Source organism: Anoplophora glabripennis, unplaced genomic scaffold, assembly GCF_000390285.2.
Source record: "Anoplophora glabripennis isolate ALB-LARVAE unplaced genomic scaffold, Agla_2.0 scaffold434, whole genome shotgun sequence".
NCBI lineage: Eukaryota > Metazoa > Arthropoda > Insecta > Coleoptera > Cerambycidae > Anoplophora > Anoplophora glabripennis.
The window spans coordinates 93,773-114,986 of NW_019416535.1; the positions used below are offsets into that span (position 1 = coordinate 93,773).

Here is a 21,214-nt window from a genome sequence, read left to right on the forward strand (position 1 = left end):
CATAAACATGACACTACCCCCGGGGTTTACACAGACGAGCCGGCGAAGCAAGAAGAGCGCCAGAAGAAAGGGCCCTAGCCGGCGGGGCCCAGCCAGGACAAAAGGAGGTCCCACAAAGCGCCTACACCGGCCGCATTTGCGGTCGGGGTAGACGACGGATGGGGCCCACCTACGAAGGCTGTCCAGGCCTACACGAGATGAGGCAGGATAAAGAGGGATAATCCCCCTCGATCCCAAATCATTGAGGCCAATTTCTAGCCATGGAATAATGGCGCGAGTTATAAGTTTAGTTAGTAAAGTGAAAGTGGTGGTGGTGGTGGTGAAACTTATACTTGGTAAATTAGGCATCTTGTAGGCAGTGTTAGCTTTAGTTAAGGGAATAATGTATACAGTTTTTTTCAAAAAATGGTACTACATGACCTTCGAAAAAGTAGGATACTATAGGCGCGTTCGGCTATCCAACTCCGCTAACTCTTTTTACTCCACCCCAATAGTTTATTACAATTAGAGTGACTAGAGCAAGAACTCACTCTATATACCCCATAACTTCGAGGTAGTATTTATTTACAGAGTAACAAAGGTAACCTAACCTAAAAACAAAGTTTACAGAATACTATTTCACTACTATGTTCTGTGCTTTGCTAAAACATTTATACATCATTTAATTAATGTGGTACCGTATATTCGGCATATCGGTCAACTTTTTCAATGATTTCCTCTTCCTCGGAAGAATAATTGAATATTTCATTAACATGATTCACAATTGCAAAAGGAAAATTCATTTTATTTTTGAACACAAAACATCTAACTCTTAAGAGTAATTACTGCTGTCGGCAGTTATTACTCTTAAGAGGAATTGTCTCGTCCCCCTCCTGGGAGCTGTATGACCTTGTCGCTGGTGGAGGGGCTTAAGTAGCTACAGTGAACCCAAGAGCTAAACCGGCGGGAGTTTTATACTCCTGGCAGGGTCACCCAAGCCGGAAAGGTCGAGGGAGAGTAGTGAAAACTAAGAAACAGCTCAGCTACCCAAGCCAAGGTGGAAACGCATCGTGCCGAGGGCTGAATGGTGCGGGGGTAGGTAAAAATGTCGCATCGCAAACGATCTCTTTGGGGAACCTGGCGCACCCCATCGTATTTAGCCTTCCGTCAGGCATGGGGCACTACCTGGCGGTGACTTTTATTTCCTCCAGACTCGTGGGACCTTTATGGACCATAAATCAAAAAAACGGGAACCCGAAAGGGGGCCGTCAACATCCGCCGGGGAAGCAGTAATTGCTGACCAGGCGGAAAATAAAACAGCCACTGGGAAGCAAACACCAGTGACTACTATCTCTAGGGGAGTCGACAGACTGAACCTGGAAGGTAGGAAGAAANGGAACCCAAGGAGCTGAGAGAAGTGTCAGCAAGGAAGCTTTTGGACTTTGTAAAAAGGACAAATCTACTTGCTGAATAGGACTAGTAGTGGGACGCACAATAGGCCTAATTAGGCCGCAGTGCTATGGGACTTTTAAAGGACCAACCACTAGATGATGAAGATGAAGATGAAGATGAGGAATTGTCTCGTCAGTCTGCCGAGATAACATCTGTACAACAAACTCGATAAGGGGAACATTATCTAGTACAAAATGTTTATCGAGCTCACAGTACATTGAACAGAGAAATAGAATAATGAACAGAACGGGAAATTTAAACATATAAAAGAGTGAAAGGATGCAAGGAATAACTTGTGAATTTATGAAGTCAAAAGTGTTTCATTTTAAATATAACCAATGGTACCAGAAAGAGATATAAAATAGGGAAACCGTTTCTAGATATCGCAGTGATCAGTCTAGGGATTCTAGGGATTTTGTAATATAACTTTAGAGTTGAGTATTTATCAAATAGTAGCCAATCAAACCATGATTTCGAAATCATAGCTAAAAAAAACGTTTGGTCAATAATGATGAATGATGTTTGATGTTTGATTGATAGGAAAATTTCTGAAACGATTTATCTAGTTTAACAAGTTAGTGTACCTATACAGGGTGTCCCGTTTAAAACTCCCCAGCTGGATATCTCGAAAACGGGAAAAGATAAATGATTTCTGAAAAATCCACTGTATAGTTTCAATAAATGGCTTTACTTGGAAGTACAAATCCCGTTCCTCTCTCCTCTCAGTGCAGGTATATATGTCGCTGCAATCTGAAAACATATTTTGTTGACAGCAGTTTTGAAAAGAGGCGCACATGAAAGATCTCTAAATTATAAGTAACTTTTGTGATATAAACAATTTTCGAAAAGCCACTAGTTTCCGAGATATTTGGATTTGAGGTAATTTTTTCCAGGAGGAAGATTTTTTAAAAGTTAAGTTTTCAGGCATAACTACTGCAGATTTTCGCCGTATTAAATTGCTTTGAATAAAACAGTGATGAATTAATTTTATTTAACTAATAGATATTACAGGAAATTACTTCATTTAATCTTGTTTACGCAAATCATAGTCTTTTTGATCAAGATAAAGTAATATTTATTTAACAAAAACTGATACAAAATAAACAAAAATCACAAATAAACGATACTAAATTAACATAATACACGAGTCACAATAAGTGTTCAAAATTGCCGCCATTCTCATGAATACATAATTCATATCTTTTTCTTCAGCATCATTTGCCCGTAATAAAACATTTCGAGGAATAGATGCACAGCTCGCAATTTTATTGCACAAGTCAGCCAAGTCTTCAATTTCTGTTTGTTAAATTAGGTTCTTTAGGTAACCCCACAAGCAAAAATCGAATGGGGTTAAATCAGGGGTGTGGGCAGACCTTATTGGACCATTATTGGTGCCTATCCATCGCCCCTGAAAATATTCATGAAGAAAATTTTGCACCCTCCTTACGTTATGACCTGGTGCCCCGTCTTGTTGGAACCAGATATTTTGTCTCATAACTAAAGGAACTTCTTCCAAAAGAACATTTAGTTGGGTCTGAAGGAATTGCGACCGTTCAAATTTTCCTCATATAAATAGGGTCCAATTAATATGCCATTAATAATACCTACCACACCACACATTTATAGAAAACTTGGTTTGGAAATGTCTGTCTTTGATCCATCTAGGGTTACCGTCATGCCAGAAATGGCTATTATGTCTATTACAAATGCCATTTTTTGTAAATCGACTCTCGTCAGTCCATATAATGTTATTTAACAACTGGTCGTTTTCTTGAGGTTTTATTTCCATATCTGCAATAAAATTTAGTCTTCGTAACATGTCACCAGGACGTAAATTATGTAAAAGATGCATTTTGTAAGGATGATACGTATTTCGCTTCAAGATATTATGGACCGATGTTCCGGAAATCCCGTTTCTTGTTGTATAGCTCGTACCGAGGTATGTGGATTAGTTTCAACCTTACCTAATACCACGGCAGTGTTTCTATCATTTTAACAGTGTTTCTAAGATGCTTCTTTTTGTTAAAAGAACCACAATGAAGCAAATTCGTCGATAAAAACAAAAAGGTTTTATGATCGGGATGTCGACGAAATATTACTTTATCTTGATCGAAAAGACTATGATTTGCGTAAACAAGATTAAATGAAGTAATTTCCTGTGATATCTATTAGTTAAATAAAATTAATTCATCACTGTTTTATTCAAAGCAATCTAATACGACGAAAATCTGCAGTAGTTATGCCTGAAAACTTAACTTTAAAAAATCTTCCTCCTAGAAAAAAAATTACCTCAAATCCAAGTACCTCGGAAACTAGTGGCTTTTCGAAAATTGTTTATATCACAAAAGTTGCTTATAATTTAGAGATCTTTCATGTGTGCCACTTTTCAAAACTGCTGTCAACAAAATATGTTTTCAGATTGCAGCGACATCTATACCTGCACTGAGAGGAACAGGATTTGTACTCACAAGTAAAACCATTTATTGAAACTATACAGTGGATTTTCCAGAAATCATTTATATTTTTCCGTTTTCGAGATATCCAGCTGGGGAGTTTTAAACGGGACACACTGTATAGAAAGTGACAAAAATGTATACCTGTTGATTTTAATTCCTTTACCGCTAGTTCGTTATCCTTACACGGCATACGTCTTCGAAATCTTTTTATGAAAATGCTTGCTGCAAATTCTTTTGTTAGCAGGACTAGAAACATATTTTTGATGTCACCTTGCAATCGACTCTTTCTTAACGGGATTCTTTGAAAACCTATGGAAACTAATAAGTAGGTACGCATTTTCCCACTTTACTTTCACAACTAGGTACCTAAGTATTCACACGATAAACTGTGCCTTCGGAATTATAACACAACATAGTTTTCGATAAAAGTTTGTGAGTTCAATAGTAGAAGAATGTAATAGTATTTTTTTTTTAATAACAACTCCCATGACTCAAGACTCAGGGAAACTCCAAGGTGCTTGGTGAGATACAAGATGTTGAAAAGCTGAAAAAAAAATTGTTAAAATATTTTCAAAATGGTGAAATTTAGTGCGAATAGTACACTACATATCCCTCATAACTTTAAGCTTTCAATGCCGGCTCTTTTTTCTTAAATGTTTCCACGCCACTGACTTAAAAAAAATAGGTGAATTTCGAAATTGTTTGTTTCCGATAGAGCAAAAAGTATAACTTTTTTTCGAGCGAGCCTTCGTTCTCTAATTCCGCTAAGAAATCGCTAATAAAAACACAAATTTTTCTTCAGAATCAAGTGACCTACTGTTAAGTTATCTTGTTAGTAAGTTAGTATTGCCATCAGTTTTCATTATTAATTCAAATTATTTATATTATATGAAGTACGAAGTACCCCTACTAATTTTAAGTATTCTATCTGCTGGCGAAGCTTCTGGCGCTTTGTAACCTTAAAGGTACTAACTTTAACAGTTGATAGAGGACTTGATTTTGAACAAGAAAGGTCATGAGAATATAGGTCGTAAATCGCTACCTACAGGATGTCCAATTAATTTTTGTTTATGGTAGATGGCTAATCAGTGCCCCTTTTATAAATAACATTTCTAAGCCTACGGGTTTTCTGAAAATTTATTACATTTTTGAGTCGGTGATCAATTTCAAACGAAAAACTTTTCTTTTAGAATTGTCATAAAATTAACTGTTACTGTTAAAGTTAATATATTTAAAAAGGAAACACCTCGTATACGGATATGAAAAGCACAATTAGTTATTCAAAAATAAAATAGAAATAGTAGGTACCTAATTATTTATTATATTTAAATTAAATGTTTAGCATATATTTATTAATAACTATTTCATTTATTAGTTTTACAAAATCATGTGCGGTGGATATACATATATTTTTATTAGCAACAAATAAAAAAATAAAATAAATAAGTACTTAAGTGAATAAATTATCTAATAAATTACCTAGCGATGTATCTACCGAATGCAATAATGTCGTAATAATATTTCGTTAATGGTCAGAGACGGCGGTAGTTGTAAATTCTAACGCAAATGTATTTGTTGTATAATAATATCCCAAAGAGATGTCGAAATAGTCATTTTTACGACAGAATTAATCTGACGTTTCTAACGACATTCGAATTTTCTCCGGGTGGGCGTGTCTTAAAGCTTCAATCTTTACGGCTTGCGAAATGGTCGTCTGTCGTAGAGCAGACCCCAATAAGTATTTTGAAAAATGCACTTTCAAATTTAGATTTATAATAGAAATTAAAAGTGCCATTTTCACTTATCTATTTGAATTTTAAACACGAATTTATTAATAGATACATATTAGACATTTATTATTTAGCCATTAGTTTATTTATTTCTTTACAAGTTCAATATAACATCAATCGTGTGAATAAAAAATTCTTATGGAGAATGACAATGGTGTTCACTGTTCCCATTCAAAACGTCACTAAATACTAAATAGTAACAAATATCACTGGACTCAAAAGAGGTTTTTTTATTAACACAATGCAGTTACCGAAAAACATGATTTCATTTCGTGTTGGAACAGAAGCGCATAGATTTCAGAACGTGTTTCTACTTTCGTCAAATAAATCTATGATCAAATAAGATATAACAGAAATCTCAAAAGAAAAAGTTATCCAGAGTGATGAAGATATATTATTTTCGATTTTGTTCATTACAATACAGAAATTTGACTTAATTTGTGTGTAACTGTTATAGCTAGTTGCCCAAAAAGGATTAGTTAAACGATTGAGAAATATAGGTACCATACTGAGAAAGTAAATAATTCTTCACAGTAATCATTGTAACACAAAAAACTCTTTGCTTTCATTATCAAAACTTGTTCTCAAATTGTTTTAAAAGTCAAATTATCAGTGTCTTTTTTGTTTATCTACCATTCATTGAATCCTCTCCTAATTATATTGGGGTTGTGTTTAAGAGTTTCACAATCTTTTCAATTCTTCTTAATCTTTCAAGAGTACAGGTTGGTGAACTATACACACTTTGTTTAATAAATCCCCAAACGAAATAATACATGGATTTAGATCTGGCGATCGTGTCGGCCAAGCAATGGGATCGGTACCAGGTTCTGCATGACTCATATCGAAAATACGCCCGATCCAACGACGTGATGCCCCGAGCCAATGCTTATTTTGAAGACCATAATGAGCCGGAGCGCCATCCATCTGAATCCACATATTTCTCCTTAGAAGTAATGGTAAGTCGTCGAATAAAGTAAAGTAAGTAAAATCGATAGAGCTTTTCATTCGTACACTTCATACTAAATATAAAACAAATGGCTTTCATAGTTTAAGAAAAAATAAATAAAGCTTTTGTCTCTAAAAGGAGGCCTTTGGAAGAAAAAGTGTATACTCAAAATGACATTATTTTGACGAGATCTATCGGTGGTTAAATCATAATAAGTGAATCACCCTGTATTGTCTAAGTGGTTGAAAATATTCTGAAGAAATTCCAAATATCGTTGGCTATTCAGAAGATCTTCGAAATTCCAATTTGTGAATTAATTATACTATCTCTCGTGAACCTGAATTGATTTGTAAAATGTACTTTTTCAACAAAGGTGTTAATTTTCTGCTGTATAACTAAAAATTATTGAGCATAAAGCTATCACATTTGACTTTTAAGTTAAATTTACAACAAAAGGTTTGATACAAAAACGGAGAGTTTTTCGAAATGTGAACTATATAATGTATTATAATGATTATTGTGTCGTGAAGAATTAGAATCTACTTTCTCAGCGTGAGATATTTATGGTTAGGCAAAATTAAATTTATAAATCTACCTTTTGGCGAATTATTAAAAATTCTTTTCAGTTTTAATTTAATCATCTCTATGTCTCCGGGGTAACAACATCGTCGCATTCAATTTGAAACAATGTCTATATACTTATATAACAATAAATAGTTTAAACATATAATAATACTTAATTATCATAGAACAATTATTATCAACACAAAATAATGTATGATCATAAACTAATATGTATGTATAAGTAAGTATATAATATGTACATATGAATAGTTAGTTCAGTTCAGTAAATTATTAGGTCAGTAACAACAAATAAATTGGTAGGTCTAATTGCCATTTACAATCATAATTCTTTAATATTCTATGTTAGCATATTAAATCTTTTATTAACAAATTTTAAAACAAGCATTAAAGCTGATTGTCTCTTTAATCTGAATAATATACAATGAAAAATTAAGTTTTAGCTCGAAGCTTAGTAAAAAATATGGATTTTAAAACTATGTATAATATGTATGAGTATTATATGAATATATTTTTAATGTCTTTTATCATTCAGGTGAATATTTTAAGGTAAAAAAATTAACAAAAACTACTTAGGTCGCTTCGTTTTGACCAAATATCTAACTAAAAAAACACAAATAGATAGATCCCTACTTATCTAAGTCCCAAATAAATAATATCAAATAAACCCTTAAACTGCGCTCCCTATTTTTATGTAATTTATTTTAGAATATGACAAATGTGAATGTTTATTGAGATTTTCTTTAAAACCTATAGTTAATAATTATTTAGGTTATTTTATAGTTCATAATCATAAGTTCAAACCTTTGGTCAAAGTTTGTATAAATACAGGTTGTATAACGAAGAGGGCCCAGTAGGATTATCTCAAAAAGTATTCAAAATTGAAATATGAAAATTTGTATATAGGGGTTTATCAAAAAGATCTATTCAATGAAAATAGTGTCAACTTTCTCGCACTTCCGATTATACCGGAAGTCATCATTAACTCTGTTATTTCAAATGGAACATATTTTTTCATTCTTTAATTCTACGGTAAAATCTAGACTAATTTCAGATAAGGTGCTATAGGCCAAAATATGACAGTTTTCATGTTATTATCAATTTTCGAAAAAAATTGAGGGAAGCAAGTGATTTTTTAATACAGAATAACTTCGATATTTAGCTTTATTTATTAATGAAATTTGGCACGGATAATTTAAAAGCAATGGAATTCAACAAGTTTATGTCAAATTTGCAAAAATTTATACAGAGTGTTTAAGAACGTGTGACCAATATTGTGATGTTAAAGTTGAATTTACTCAAATATTTCAAGTGGTACACCCTGTATATCATTACATTAATGGATGCAAAAATAAATTTATTTTAAAATGATACTATAGTTACCTATCCAAAGTTAATAGTCCTTGTGAAAATTGGAAATTATTGATTGAATGATTAATAATAACTTCAAAATAATCTAGAATTTGCCGTAGAATTAAAAAATGCATAAATATACATAGTGTTCCATTTGAACAACAACAATAGTACCATTTCTTTTTATAATGATCTAGAGAAAAATAATTCTCAAAAATTAAAAATTGGTTAAAAATAAGAAAGAATGAAATAATGCCAGTCATTAGACACTATTGTTTTTATGTGCAAATTTACAATATGATTAAGATATCTCGAAAGATTTTACAGACATTGCAGAAAATATCCCTATAATATCCTTTATTATTAATTTTCGGAAAACTATTTATACAAAAAGGTGCCCATTTTTTTAATTGAAAGAATAATTTCGAATTGTAAATTATTTGTTGTTAATATGAATATTACTTTTATTAAAATTTGTATTAAAAAAAAAATTGCGAAAATTTCAGATGTGTTATGATGATTCTGATTTTTCCAATAAAAAGGAAATAATACAAGACAGAGGTCTTTATAAGCTTAAATATCCATTATATATAAAAGTTATTGTTAATTTAGCTTTTCTTTGGAAATACATTTGGTTAAATGAAAAAACAATTGAAAATCTCGAGATATCTGTCAAATTGACATTTTTTAAATGAAGTAACTTTTATATTATATTATACTGGTGTAGAACCATCTTCATTAGATATACAGGGATTCCGGAAGCGAATGGACTATATTTCAATTACAAATTCCTTAATCGAAAATAAAAAGATTTAGATCAAGTTCTTCAAATGTTACGTACTTCAAAAAATATTTCTGATCCCATTTTTCTTTCTTACTTCTTTTTAGACATTTTAATGCAATTTGGTACAGACGAGCTGTCTGGTTCCTTATATGCTTATTTGTTATTTCAATTTATCTGGTAGTGAAACTTATCAGGGAAATGACATAAATGGTTTACTTTTAACGATTTAAGAGAAATATGGCCATGACATTCAAAACATATCCTTGTAACTCCTATAATAACGCCAGTAACTCTGTAATCCTTAAGGATTAACCAACTTATCATCATCAATAATTTATATAAAAAATATTGAAATTTTGAAGGGATTGCAGTTCAAGGTAAAAACGTTTCAAGGTAAGTATACGAGCTGTTACCAATGCAATTCAATGATGAAAATCATCTAACGAAGCTGGTCTCTAATTACAATTTAAGAATTTAGTTGCCGCTCCTCGCTGCTCCTATCTGACCCCTATAAGGTAATTCCTGGCGCAAAGATCTGTCGAAAAAATGCTCGTCATAGTGAGGGTGTGCATACACCTCATATGTAGACGTGTGTGATTTTTGCTCCACTAGTTTCTTCAGAGCGACCATGCTCGCTATTGTTAGCGCAATTTTCGCCAGTAGTAGAGCTTTGAAGGCCACTAATCCAATGAACTTCAAAGCAATGGCTGCGAGGATAGCAGCTTTGAGTTGAAGTAACATTAGTAATGATCTCATGCGATTTCCTCCGCCGCCGCCTTTCTTTTTTCTTCCTAAAATTGATGGATAACAAAAATAATTAAATGAAATTTAATAGCATAAAAAAGTGATACACCTGCACAAAAAAAAAATAATTAAGAGAGTGTATCACGGAAAGGAGTCCAAATAAAAATACACGTATGAGAAGTTTCATACGGGGATTTCCGATATATCCAATAAAAATATTACTGACTTTAGGTTACATTGGAAGTAGTTGTCAGTTTTTTAATTTTAAATATAAAACTGTGTCGTCCATTAAGAACCAGGACAGATCCCTATTATTTTTAGAATGTACAATTCTAATGATCTTTATATAAATAGTGGCGTTCCAGATGTACTGATTGAACCAATTAGATGATATATTTGGCAGTCCATGATCTACAATATTTTACTTAGAAGAAATTTTTAGTAAATCACTTTAGGAATTTGTTTTATTAAAAATATGTCCTAGATAGCTTTAATTTATAATGTAGAATAATTTGTTTTTATACATAAAATTTTAAGTTTTTGTTTGAACTTAAATGTCGGGAACTTATTAGAAAGATGAAAATTCAATTATTGACACTGGTGATTCCAATTCGCAAATAATAGTCTGCTTATGGGTCTAGAAATGTAAAACTAATTAGATTCCGCCCAAACCAGGGTTACAAATTGGTTAATTTTTCATATTCAACCATTTCCAAAGCTTTCTAGGTATTTGAACTGAAATATGAATTTAAAACTTAAAGTCTGTATAGAAAAATATTCTACACCATAAATTAATATACATACTTTGAGGTATTGAAGATTTAAGTGATTCAGATTAAGGTTACGTAGTCAGATTTAATCCCTAAAGAGATTTTCCAGACAACGTTGCTAAAACAAATTACAGTAGGCCATAGATTGCCGACAAACTCTGCAAATGATTTGCCGTAACTGAACTCAGAATGGCGGAATGTTTGGAAGCATCACATGAACCAGTTACATAGGCCGCTACGGAACGTTTCAGATCACCATTGTCTGAGGAGGGATTCTGTCTGTAGCGGATTTAGAATCAACAAGAATCGAAATGAACAATAGGGCGGGCCTAGAGGTCCTGATAATGGGTTCCCTCGCACAGCCTAGCCCGAGAACAACAAGCTCAGGTAAGAGATTCCTAGCTGAGACTAAGGAAGTGCAATATAATTTTGTAATTGTCCCCATCACATACACAGGCCACGGCATAGTAACTCGAAAAACCATTATACCTTAAATATCAGCACGGACAGGAAAGTCATAAAACCACTATAAATAAATAAATTGAAACCGTGCATCACAAAGAAGAAATAGTCTTGGTTCGTAGAGGACAAATCTGTAAAATTTTTGCAATCTCACAATCAGCTCAAAATTTTTATAAAAATCATACAGTATTCTAGGTATGTAGATATAACATACATAATGGAGAGGTAATAAAAAAAAATCAATGCGCCCAAAATATTCAGAGTATTCCATTAGAAATATCTAACTTTAGTACTCGTAATATTCCTAAAAAAATAAAAATTGAGTATATTACGGAAAAATATTCAACGATTCTTTTACATTCGGGACGGATAGGTGACCCCATACTACTTCTTTTCCTATCACTGTTTAGCCTGTAATGTATTGTACGAGGTCTGTTCAGAAAATAACCGAATTTTATTTTTTTAAACTTTACTATTAATTTTATACATTATTGGTCCTTGTCTCCTTCAAAGTACTCCCCTTCCCTATTCACACACTTTTCCCATTGCTGTTTCCATTTCGGGAAGCAGTCCTGGATAGCTTTGCAATGGTTTTTTAAGTCTGTGACGAAATTGCTTTGATGTCATCAATAATCTGAAAACAGCGTCCTTTCAGTACTGATTTTAATTTCGGAAATAAGAAAAAATCACAAGGAGCTAGGTTTGGCGAGTCAGGAAGGTGAGGGAGGACAGTAATCTGATTTTTGGCACAAATTGCAAAAGCTGAGTGTGCGAGCGCATTATTATGGCAGGAACCATGAGTTGTCTTGCCACAACTCTGGTCTCTTTTTGCTGATTTTTTCACGTAACCGTTGTAAAACTCTTTGATAGTACACACGGTTCACTGTTTCACCTTGAGGCAAGAATTCAATATGCACAATTCCATTAAAGTCGAAAAAAATAGTGAGCATCACTTTAACATTGGATAGAAACTGACGTGCCTTCTTGGGGAGTGGAGATCCTTTGCCAATCCATTGTGATGATTGAACTTTTGTCTCAATATCGTAGTCGTAAATCCAGATTTCGCATCCCGTTGTGATCCTCTCATTGTCATTGGATTTTTCAAGAACGATTTTCTTTCTGATGTTCGGTCATTAAACAAATTTTGCTGCAACTCGAAACTCGATGCATGTTCAAAATTTCAGTAAAAATTTCATGATATTATTCAATTGAGACACTAACCTCTTCTGTAATTTCTCTGACAGTCAATTTGCACGCAACATATCCTTGACTTTCTGAACGTGAGAGTCATCAATTGAAGTCGAAGGCCTTCCTAGAGGATCATCTTGAGTTTGCTGACGACCACTTTCAAATCGTAAAAACTATTCGCAGCATTGCATTGCATGCAAAATCTTACCTATTAATAATCCAAGATCATGTGGTTACAGATATTATACGCAACACAATGCTGCCAACCGCATATCACTAAATATCTCCATTAGCGCATAATTCAAAAAGTTTGGTTATTTTCTGAACAGACCCCGTATGTAATACGGTGATAGTAAAATTATGTTGTCATTATGATTAAGCGACACGGAAAATGTTAAAAATTGCTCTCGCGAGTGTTATGTACCAAGTAATCTTAAAACCATGACAGCTTGAAATTTGAAAACATATTTCTGCAGATTTAATAAAAATGTGTTAATTTGTGTATAATTGGTGTGAATAGGTACATTTGTACATATCAAAAAAAGGATTTAATAATTTTTAAAGTAAAAATTGGTACAATTATTTTATCTATTAATTAATTGAAAAATGATTTTACTTGTTTTTTTTTTTTATCTAAGATATGGCAAATTTTCCTCACAGCATAATAGGGCATTAACTAATTTTCTTAGTACTAAACATTTAACACCTAGTGGAAATACCTGGGATTATTTTAAGCAAAATACATGGAATTATTTTTTGAAAAGAGTAGAGTATGGAAATTCTGCTTAGAAATTATACACTCACTTATTACATGTATATTGTAGAACATATTAATAAATTTCCATGGGACATTGAATGAATGAATACTGAACATTTAAATTTGTAGCATTAGTACAGTTTTATGTTTTTTTTTCTATAAAAACATGTTACTTTATGAAAAATTCCTTGTGTGTACATCCGTGGGTCAAACAAATACAAATTTTCCATATTTATTTCAGAAATGGCCGATTTAATTTCAAAAATCGTTGTTTTTATTAATTTTTTCGTAAATTTGATTCAGAAATATGTCGAAAACATCATCTTGTTTTTAAGAGAGTATGAATTGTATTTCATTAGTATCTGACAGTTATCAACTGTTATAAAAAACATTGTGGGGTAATCAATAATCACATCAGCAACAATGTAAGTATATATACAGAAACATAGGTAATATTTAATTTCTTTCTGCTGAAAATATTCTGCGATTCTAAAACAGATATGACATATTCTGAAAAAAAATGACAACTAAAACATAATCAACAATTTCCGAATTAAAACCGATTATTCAGAAATCTATATGACAAATACGATTTATGAAATACTACCAAACCCTTCTGATATACATACACTCACATTTAGGATGCAGTGTTATCTTCTCTCTTTATATTTTCATTAGTTACCTTCTTCTATTGACTTTTCCAGATCAGTGAAACTATCAACCGGCATTTTGTACTCAAAGCTGTGAGAACTCATATAATCGGTGAATCTTTCCAATAATGCTTTATCCAGTGCTTCTTCCCTAGCTTTCGGTTCGTCTGGCAAAATAACTGAGGCATGCTGTCGAGATGTTCTATTCCCGTCGATCTGCTTTATTGTTAACCCTCCACCGAGATCAATGGTATTCGGTAGATTCTCTAAATATCTCAAAGATCTTTCCTGAAATTGAGTAAACAAAATATAAGTTTTAATATTTGGAGGTGCCGCTCAAAGGCTGAATCGTCAGAAATAGATTTAAAGAGGGATTTAATATAAAGGGTGTCCACGTTTTAAGTGGTTAAAATGAAACATGTACTAGAACATTTAATTTTAAGTAAAAAGTTTTAATCAAATATCTGGCAACCCTTAGTAAAGAAGATACAAAGTATGAAAGTTATAAAAAAAGTTTTGGTACTCATTGGTACTTCTGTTAGAATTTTAAACATTGAAAAACAAAGTCAGATAGATGAATATGTCAATTTGTGTAATTTATCATTTGGTTGAAAGTTTGGTAGTGGTTTAATGTTCGAAGTCATCATAATGCCTTTTCAATATACGAATGAGAATGAGGATTATCCATATATCAATTTCACTTGTGAATAGTGCAATGGGAATTCGGTAGAGGCTGTCCTTGAATAGCTAAAAGATTTCCAAGTGTGCAACAACGAATCAGGGTTTAGGTGGCAGAAATCAAGAATATGGATCTAGAAGAGAAGTGTTCGTCAGTGGTGGCAGGCAAGTGTTGGATGTTTGTGATGAAGATAATAGTTTAAGCACTCATAGTAAGAGTTAATTGACAATTGTCCTAAAAACTACCATCTGGAAGACATTAAAAATGCAACATTTACATCCACAAGAAGAACGTTGTTTAATTTTCTGCAGATGGCGCCTTACCAAATTAGAAAAAGGTCTCCACCATTACTCAAAAGTATGACAGCTGAGTCATATTTTACTCGAAGAGGAGTAGGAATTCGATCCCGGCCCTTATTTCTAATCCCGGGATTTTGGGATTATATTTAGTAAATTTCGGGGATCACAGGTTTATTTCGGCATTGAGGGTTATAAATAAAAAAAAAAATCTTACGAAAATCTTACGAAAATCAAGTCTTTAATCGACAAAATTGTCGATGTTTGTCTAAATTCAAAATTTAGACAAACATTAACGTATTTTACTCTAATATTGTAACTTTAACTAACTAGACTTACATTCAGACGAACCAGACTTAAAATCACTAAGTCTTTATCTTAGAGTTATTCTTTTTCAAGAATCAGTGATATATCTTTAAACTTACATACATTGAAAAAACCTTTATGTAACAAACTAAGCAAATACACTTTGAAAATTAAGAAAAGTCTCTCGCAACTTTTTTAAAATGATGTCATTCCTGAAAATGTCGGTATCCCGAAAACTTAATCTCGAAAATTTCGGGACTGAAAAGCGGTCGGGATCAAATCCTCTAGGATTCCATAACTCGCATAGGTGGGCCACAGAAACTCTCCACACCATAAGCCCTCGCAATTTTGAAGAAGAGTTTAGAGAGTTTATGGATAGGTTTCGAGGCAATTTTTTCTGCCAGATAGGATTACTTAACTTTTGAGTTTTCGAATAACGATTTATACGACGTTATGCCATGATCTTTAAATATAAGACGACAGATGTATTTTTAATTAGATGATTGCCTTGTACATTATTTTAGAGGTGTGAGGAACTAACTCTTAATAGTAATTACCAGAATAGATGGATAGGACTTCCTTACTTAATTATCCTGAATTAGTCTACAATACCATGTAATTTATTTATATGTAATTATTTTACTCTTAAAAGTATTAGATGTACGAAATAAGGAAAAAAACGTAGTAATAAAGTTAAAATCAGTTAAATTATGATGTAATTCTATTAATCAGACTCCAGAAATCTTACGCCAATGAGTATTTTAGAAATACTTTCACTCTTTGTAATTCCTAGTTGTGTTTCTAATGTTAGCAAGCATTTGTTAGAGACAACAAGGCACATAGTGGAAGAAAATGTAACATTTTTACGCCAATCTATTAACCCAACCAAAATTATGTATCGTTCGTTAACAGTTTTGTAAAAGTTAAAGGTTCTTTGAGTACTTTAGTTCGGTACAACAATTTTCTGAATTTGAATTTCTTTTTTGCTACTGTCTTCCTTTTAGCATACTTTTCAAGAAAACCTACTACAAAATAGATAAGTAGATAGACATCAGACATTATTGAGAACGATTTAAGTTAAATTTCACTTAAAATTAGTTCAGTTTTGAAGATTTTTAATATTTTGATTATAGATATTAATACTTATCGGTACATAATATTGATATATCAAGGACTCATAGCAGTTATCTGAATAAGACTATGGGTAATCTACATTTCTGCAACATAATGACACATTATGTTGGAAGCATTTAATTATTTTTGTTCTTTTAGACTAGAAAGCAAAATTTCGTTTTCGGGAATTTATAAAATAATTAAATTTTAATTTCTTGTTATGTTCAGCCAAATAATTTTAAATATCTTGTATCTTTGTGTTTCTATCTACGTGTTGCACAGTATGTTTTATTTATACAAATTAAATGAGATTTTTTCAAGATATAGCGATATCATTATAATTATGTCTGTCCACTTATCTTTACGAAAAAAAAATGTTTCCCACTATCTCTATCTTTATATTTCACCATGAAGTTGAATGTATACTTTACAGAAATTTATAAAACGGGGCTAACAGACTAATTCTCCGTGTGGATAATTGCGGTGATCGAATTTGCTTTTATGCGGGTATGAAAAATTACAAAAAAATGTTAGAAAATATTTAGTTTTCACGACGGAATTTGAGAAAACAAACTTATGATCTAAAGAAAATACAAAGGTGGTCTCCATACAAATATGACCCCCATTCAAAGGTACGTTCTGCATGTCTTTACTGTTTTCTAAGGTATTACAATTTTTTTTAAACCTTATTAAATGAAGTCAAAATATGTTGTTCGACACCAGGTTGCATAGAGTAGTTGTTTCGCGCAGTATCAGCAGTTAGCAATCTTGTCTGTGAGGTTGAATAGGTATATTTTGCATACTGAGATTTCTGGTGTCGAAGAACATTATTTGACTTTGTTTGATAAGATTTTTTTTTATTTGTTTGAATTAGCTTAATTCCTTTAAAAATGAGTCAAAACATGGAGAGCTAATAATAGAATATGAATATTTTTGAAAAAATCTATCTTCTTCCTTTATTTCGCAATTCAATTGAAATGTGTATAGAAACCTACGATACGCTACTGATATTTAATAATATTGTTTACTGCACAGAAGCCAGTTGCTTAAAAGCTGCCTCCCGTTCAAGTTTCAGACTTCAGCACCGTAATTCCAACCTGACATACGGCACATGTGACACTCCCATTTATATTTTACGGCATATTGAGTGATATTTAACTAGGAATACTACTATTTTCATTGCAAATAACATATTACCTGGAAAACAGTTAAGTTACTGAGCTGTATAAAATAATAACTTCTACTTGATTTTTTTAATGACACCGATTTTGCTGGAAAATAAGTAGGTACTGAATATGCATAAGTCGTTATTAGCTCATTATTATAACAGCTAGAAGTGGACTAGTTATTTTTTAAATTTGATCAGCAAACAGGAAATAAATGAGGTGTTATACATTACATTTAAAGAGGATAAAATGCTAATATTTCCGGGAAAATTTTCTAAACTAGACCTGCTCTGTTTAGAATCAATCTCGTTTCTTGTATCAGTTACTTCAGTAAATTTTTACCTTTTTATTGATAAATTGTTAGTCTAAGTTTTATTGGCCTGCGTCAGATATTAAGGGCGCCATATTCTTTAAATAGTGTTTTCCGCAAAGACAAATAATTTTGAACATTTAATAACTGAATAATCTACAGCTTATCAAATAATGGGAATGTTATGTCATGCCACCTGAGTATTTTCAAAGACGCCGCAGTAAAACGAATAAACAAGTGCAAAAAACGATCAAACCATCAAGGTTTTAGGTATGTACTGAAATTTACGAAAATACTAACTTTTTTATATATAAATCCACATGTAAATATTCTTATAACATTTACTTGCTTAATCCTACATATAAAATTGTTTACTTTTATTTATAAGTACGAGAAAATAATTCTTAAAATGTGGGGTTAGGATAACAGCAAACGCATGTTTTATAAACGCTTTTTTTGTCATTATTTTATTTGAGTAAATTTAAATGGTAACAATGAATAAACAGAACATCAAGGATTTTATTTTTGTGCTTACTTTTGTCCTACACGTTTTACTTTTCAAGATTTTAGTACCTAAAAACGCCAGAAATTTGAGTATTTCTCGGCCAGGGATATGGTCACCTTAAAGATATTTGAGTAAATGTGATATTTGTTTTAAAATTTCAGTACCATGTACAGGGCATTCCCAAAAGAAGTAGCACAAATGGTACCTACAGCTAAAAAGAATACGTTTTGCATAAAAATGACCTTAGTAAAATGTCCACGCCTTGGGAGACACGGCCTCTCAGTTTTCCAAAAAAAATTAAATAGTGGCTGTAATTTGAAAACCAAATAAGGTATAATAGTTAAATTTTATAAAAATTTTCTACTAACGCATGTGCAACTTAACAATTAATATTTTGAAAATTTCTGCCACTTTGAATTTGAATTTTTGCTACAACTTTTTAGCTTGACAAAAACTGAAAATTCAAAAATACGTATCAGAAAATCTGGCTTATTTTAAAACTTTTATCTCTCTTATTTTTTTGGTTTAAAACTAACCGTTTATTAACAAAAAATTAAATTAATTATATTATTCGCATTACAATTCACACGATTACAATTTACTTAGTTTTTTGTTTAATGTTAGAGGGCTCTACATACATTGTTGTACCTGGATTTAAATAACCATGATTTTTTGTGTCGCACTGTATGTCATTTTTGACTAAACATACCTATTCTCCATTCAATTTTACGTACAAAAAGTACTCTTAGCATTTGTCGCTGAAAGCAGCCGTTTTGTAAAAAAGCGGGTTTAAAGTTAAACCTGCTTTGGAATTTTGTAATCATCAAGAATTTTTGAAAAACAAGTGAAAAAGAGTCATGTGCTATCTTACACTATCACTACAAATTACTATCACCAAATTAGTGAAAATTAGATTCGCAAAAACAAAAATTTAATAAAAATACCAAAGTTTTTTTTGGACGCATGCGGACATTCATCCCATGTAATTCTAATAAGATGAGCAGTTTTTTTTCTAAAAGTTTGAAATATATGTTTTCTTCTATTAATATAAATTGCATACGAGAAGGGAAGCTCCCTGATCAAAAAATCCCAGGTAAAATGTGGAAACAAAAAGATCTCTTTGTAGCAGCTATTTTTATGTGATTAGTCTTTGTCGAGGGTAATAGTAAGACAGCAAGAATACAGGATGATTCTTGATTGTACTATTTAACAGTTTCAATATATCAGGTATGTGTTTTTTGTCGTTTAATTACTATTATTACCTTTAATATAGGGTAAAAAAATGCAAGAGCTATATACATTTTTAAATAGACTAATCAGATGTCACTATAACAAATAGTATTTGTTTAGATGGAAGATTTTTCAAATGTGAATGGTAAAAAACTTAATTTTGAAAAATATTAAAAAAATTCATGAATGAAAATAGTATCAAAAGAATCCAAACGGTGATTTAATTAAGTGTAGCTGTTATAAGTTAAGAAAATATCTAAAACTAATATTTATTTAATCATATATATTTTTTAAAATGACATGATTATTGATAGAATAAACTGTTCATATTTGAGAGCAGATCTAAAATTCCGAATGATTATTAAATAATTTAAGAAATTTTATAATATATTATTGTTCAGTATCTTATTTGTTTTAATATCTTGTATATTTTTTTAGGTGGATATATTGATAAAATTTTTTATTGGTTAAAGGGAATTTCTGCAAACAGAACACGTACTATATATATTATTTTAATGTTACAATTATTGAAATACTTTATGCAATTTCACTGATTTTACAGGATGTACAAAAAGTACCTACCTACTAGAAATTTTATTGTTTCTGAACTGAAGTGTGTTCAGATTTAAATGCAAATAAAAATCATAGCGAATCAGTTCAATCGTCTTGTAAACTGAAATTACTTTAGATTTTAATAAAAATACAAGAACAATGTGTTCATCAAAAAAGTTTGAAATAGTCTTCATTTATTTCTTATAAATTTGAGGGCTAACGTAAAAAAATATAGAAAATACAGTTACCTTAAAACAAATAACAAAATTCTTGTCGCCGCATTCCTGGAAAAACCTGAAAGCTTCTCTGTAAATCCAATATTCGTCGAAGTACTCTGAAGCCTCTTCCGTGAAAACCGTGGTAAGCCGAAGGGTAAAGAGCACTATAATCGCAAGAACTCGCATGGTGAATTTCTTATACACTATTGAACTTGCACTGTGGACTGCTATCTCGGCGTCCTGGTTTTATCTGGAAGGAGTAACCGTCTAGGGTCGGCCCACAAATATTCAAAATATATCTTGGTTTACATTTCAAAACAAACATTTCGTAATCAGGATTTTTCTAAATATGTTACTAAAATAATGTAAATATTGAAATTTCAATACTTTTCAGAATTTCGCAGTTTTATATGCAACTTTTTTTTTCGCAGGCCGATGCTGTAAATTTGCATCTAAGCAAGCAAAAATTCATAATTTTTTTTTTAGAAGTAATATCTTTTCATTCTTATTTCATACTCAAAAACTGTATAAAGCTTGATATAATCTTAGACTTCTGCAACTATCTAAGACAAATAATATACATTTTCTTCCATAAAATTGACTTAAAATAATTAAGTATAAGCAAAAAAAAATTACACGTATTTTCAGGAAAAGTTTTACTGCGCTTTTCATTTAGATGAAGACTTTTCCTGGATGACTACAATCCGGATGTTGTCTGATTGTGAATGTAAACGTTAGGCACAATTCAATATGGTATTATTGATGTTTCTTATACTCTTCAATAACATTAAATGAAGATATACATTTACACAAAGTCATATTATTTAATTACCCCAGTATTTACTTAGGTATAACATTATATTTAGGTAGCTGTCTTATATTATTACGCAACAAATGGATCTAAACATGCCCACTGAACAACTAGT

General features: G+C 31.6%; 1 protein-coding gene across 1 annotated transcript; it reads right to left on the bottom strand.

Moving 5' to 3' along the window:
* Nucleotides 1-9,816: 9,816 nt before the first annotated feature.
* Nucleotides 9,817-20,474, bottom strand: LOC108910466. The gene is made up of 3 exons (XM_018715064.1): nt 20,319-20,474; nt 13,946-14,201; nt 9,817-10,133 (listed from the first exon to the last, which is right to left on the bottom strand). Exons 1-3 carry the CDS (start codon nt 20,472-20,474, stop codon nt 9,817-9,819), a joined length of 729 nt encoding a protein of 242 aa, XP_018570580.1.
* Nucleotides 20,475-21,214: the final 740 nt, after the last annotated feature.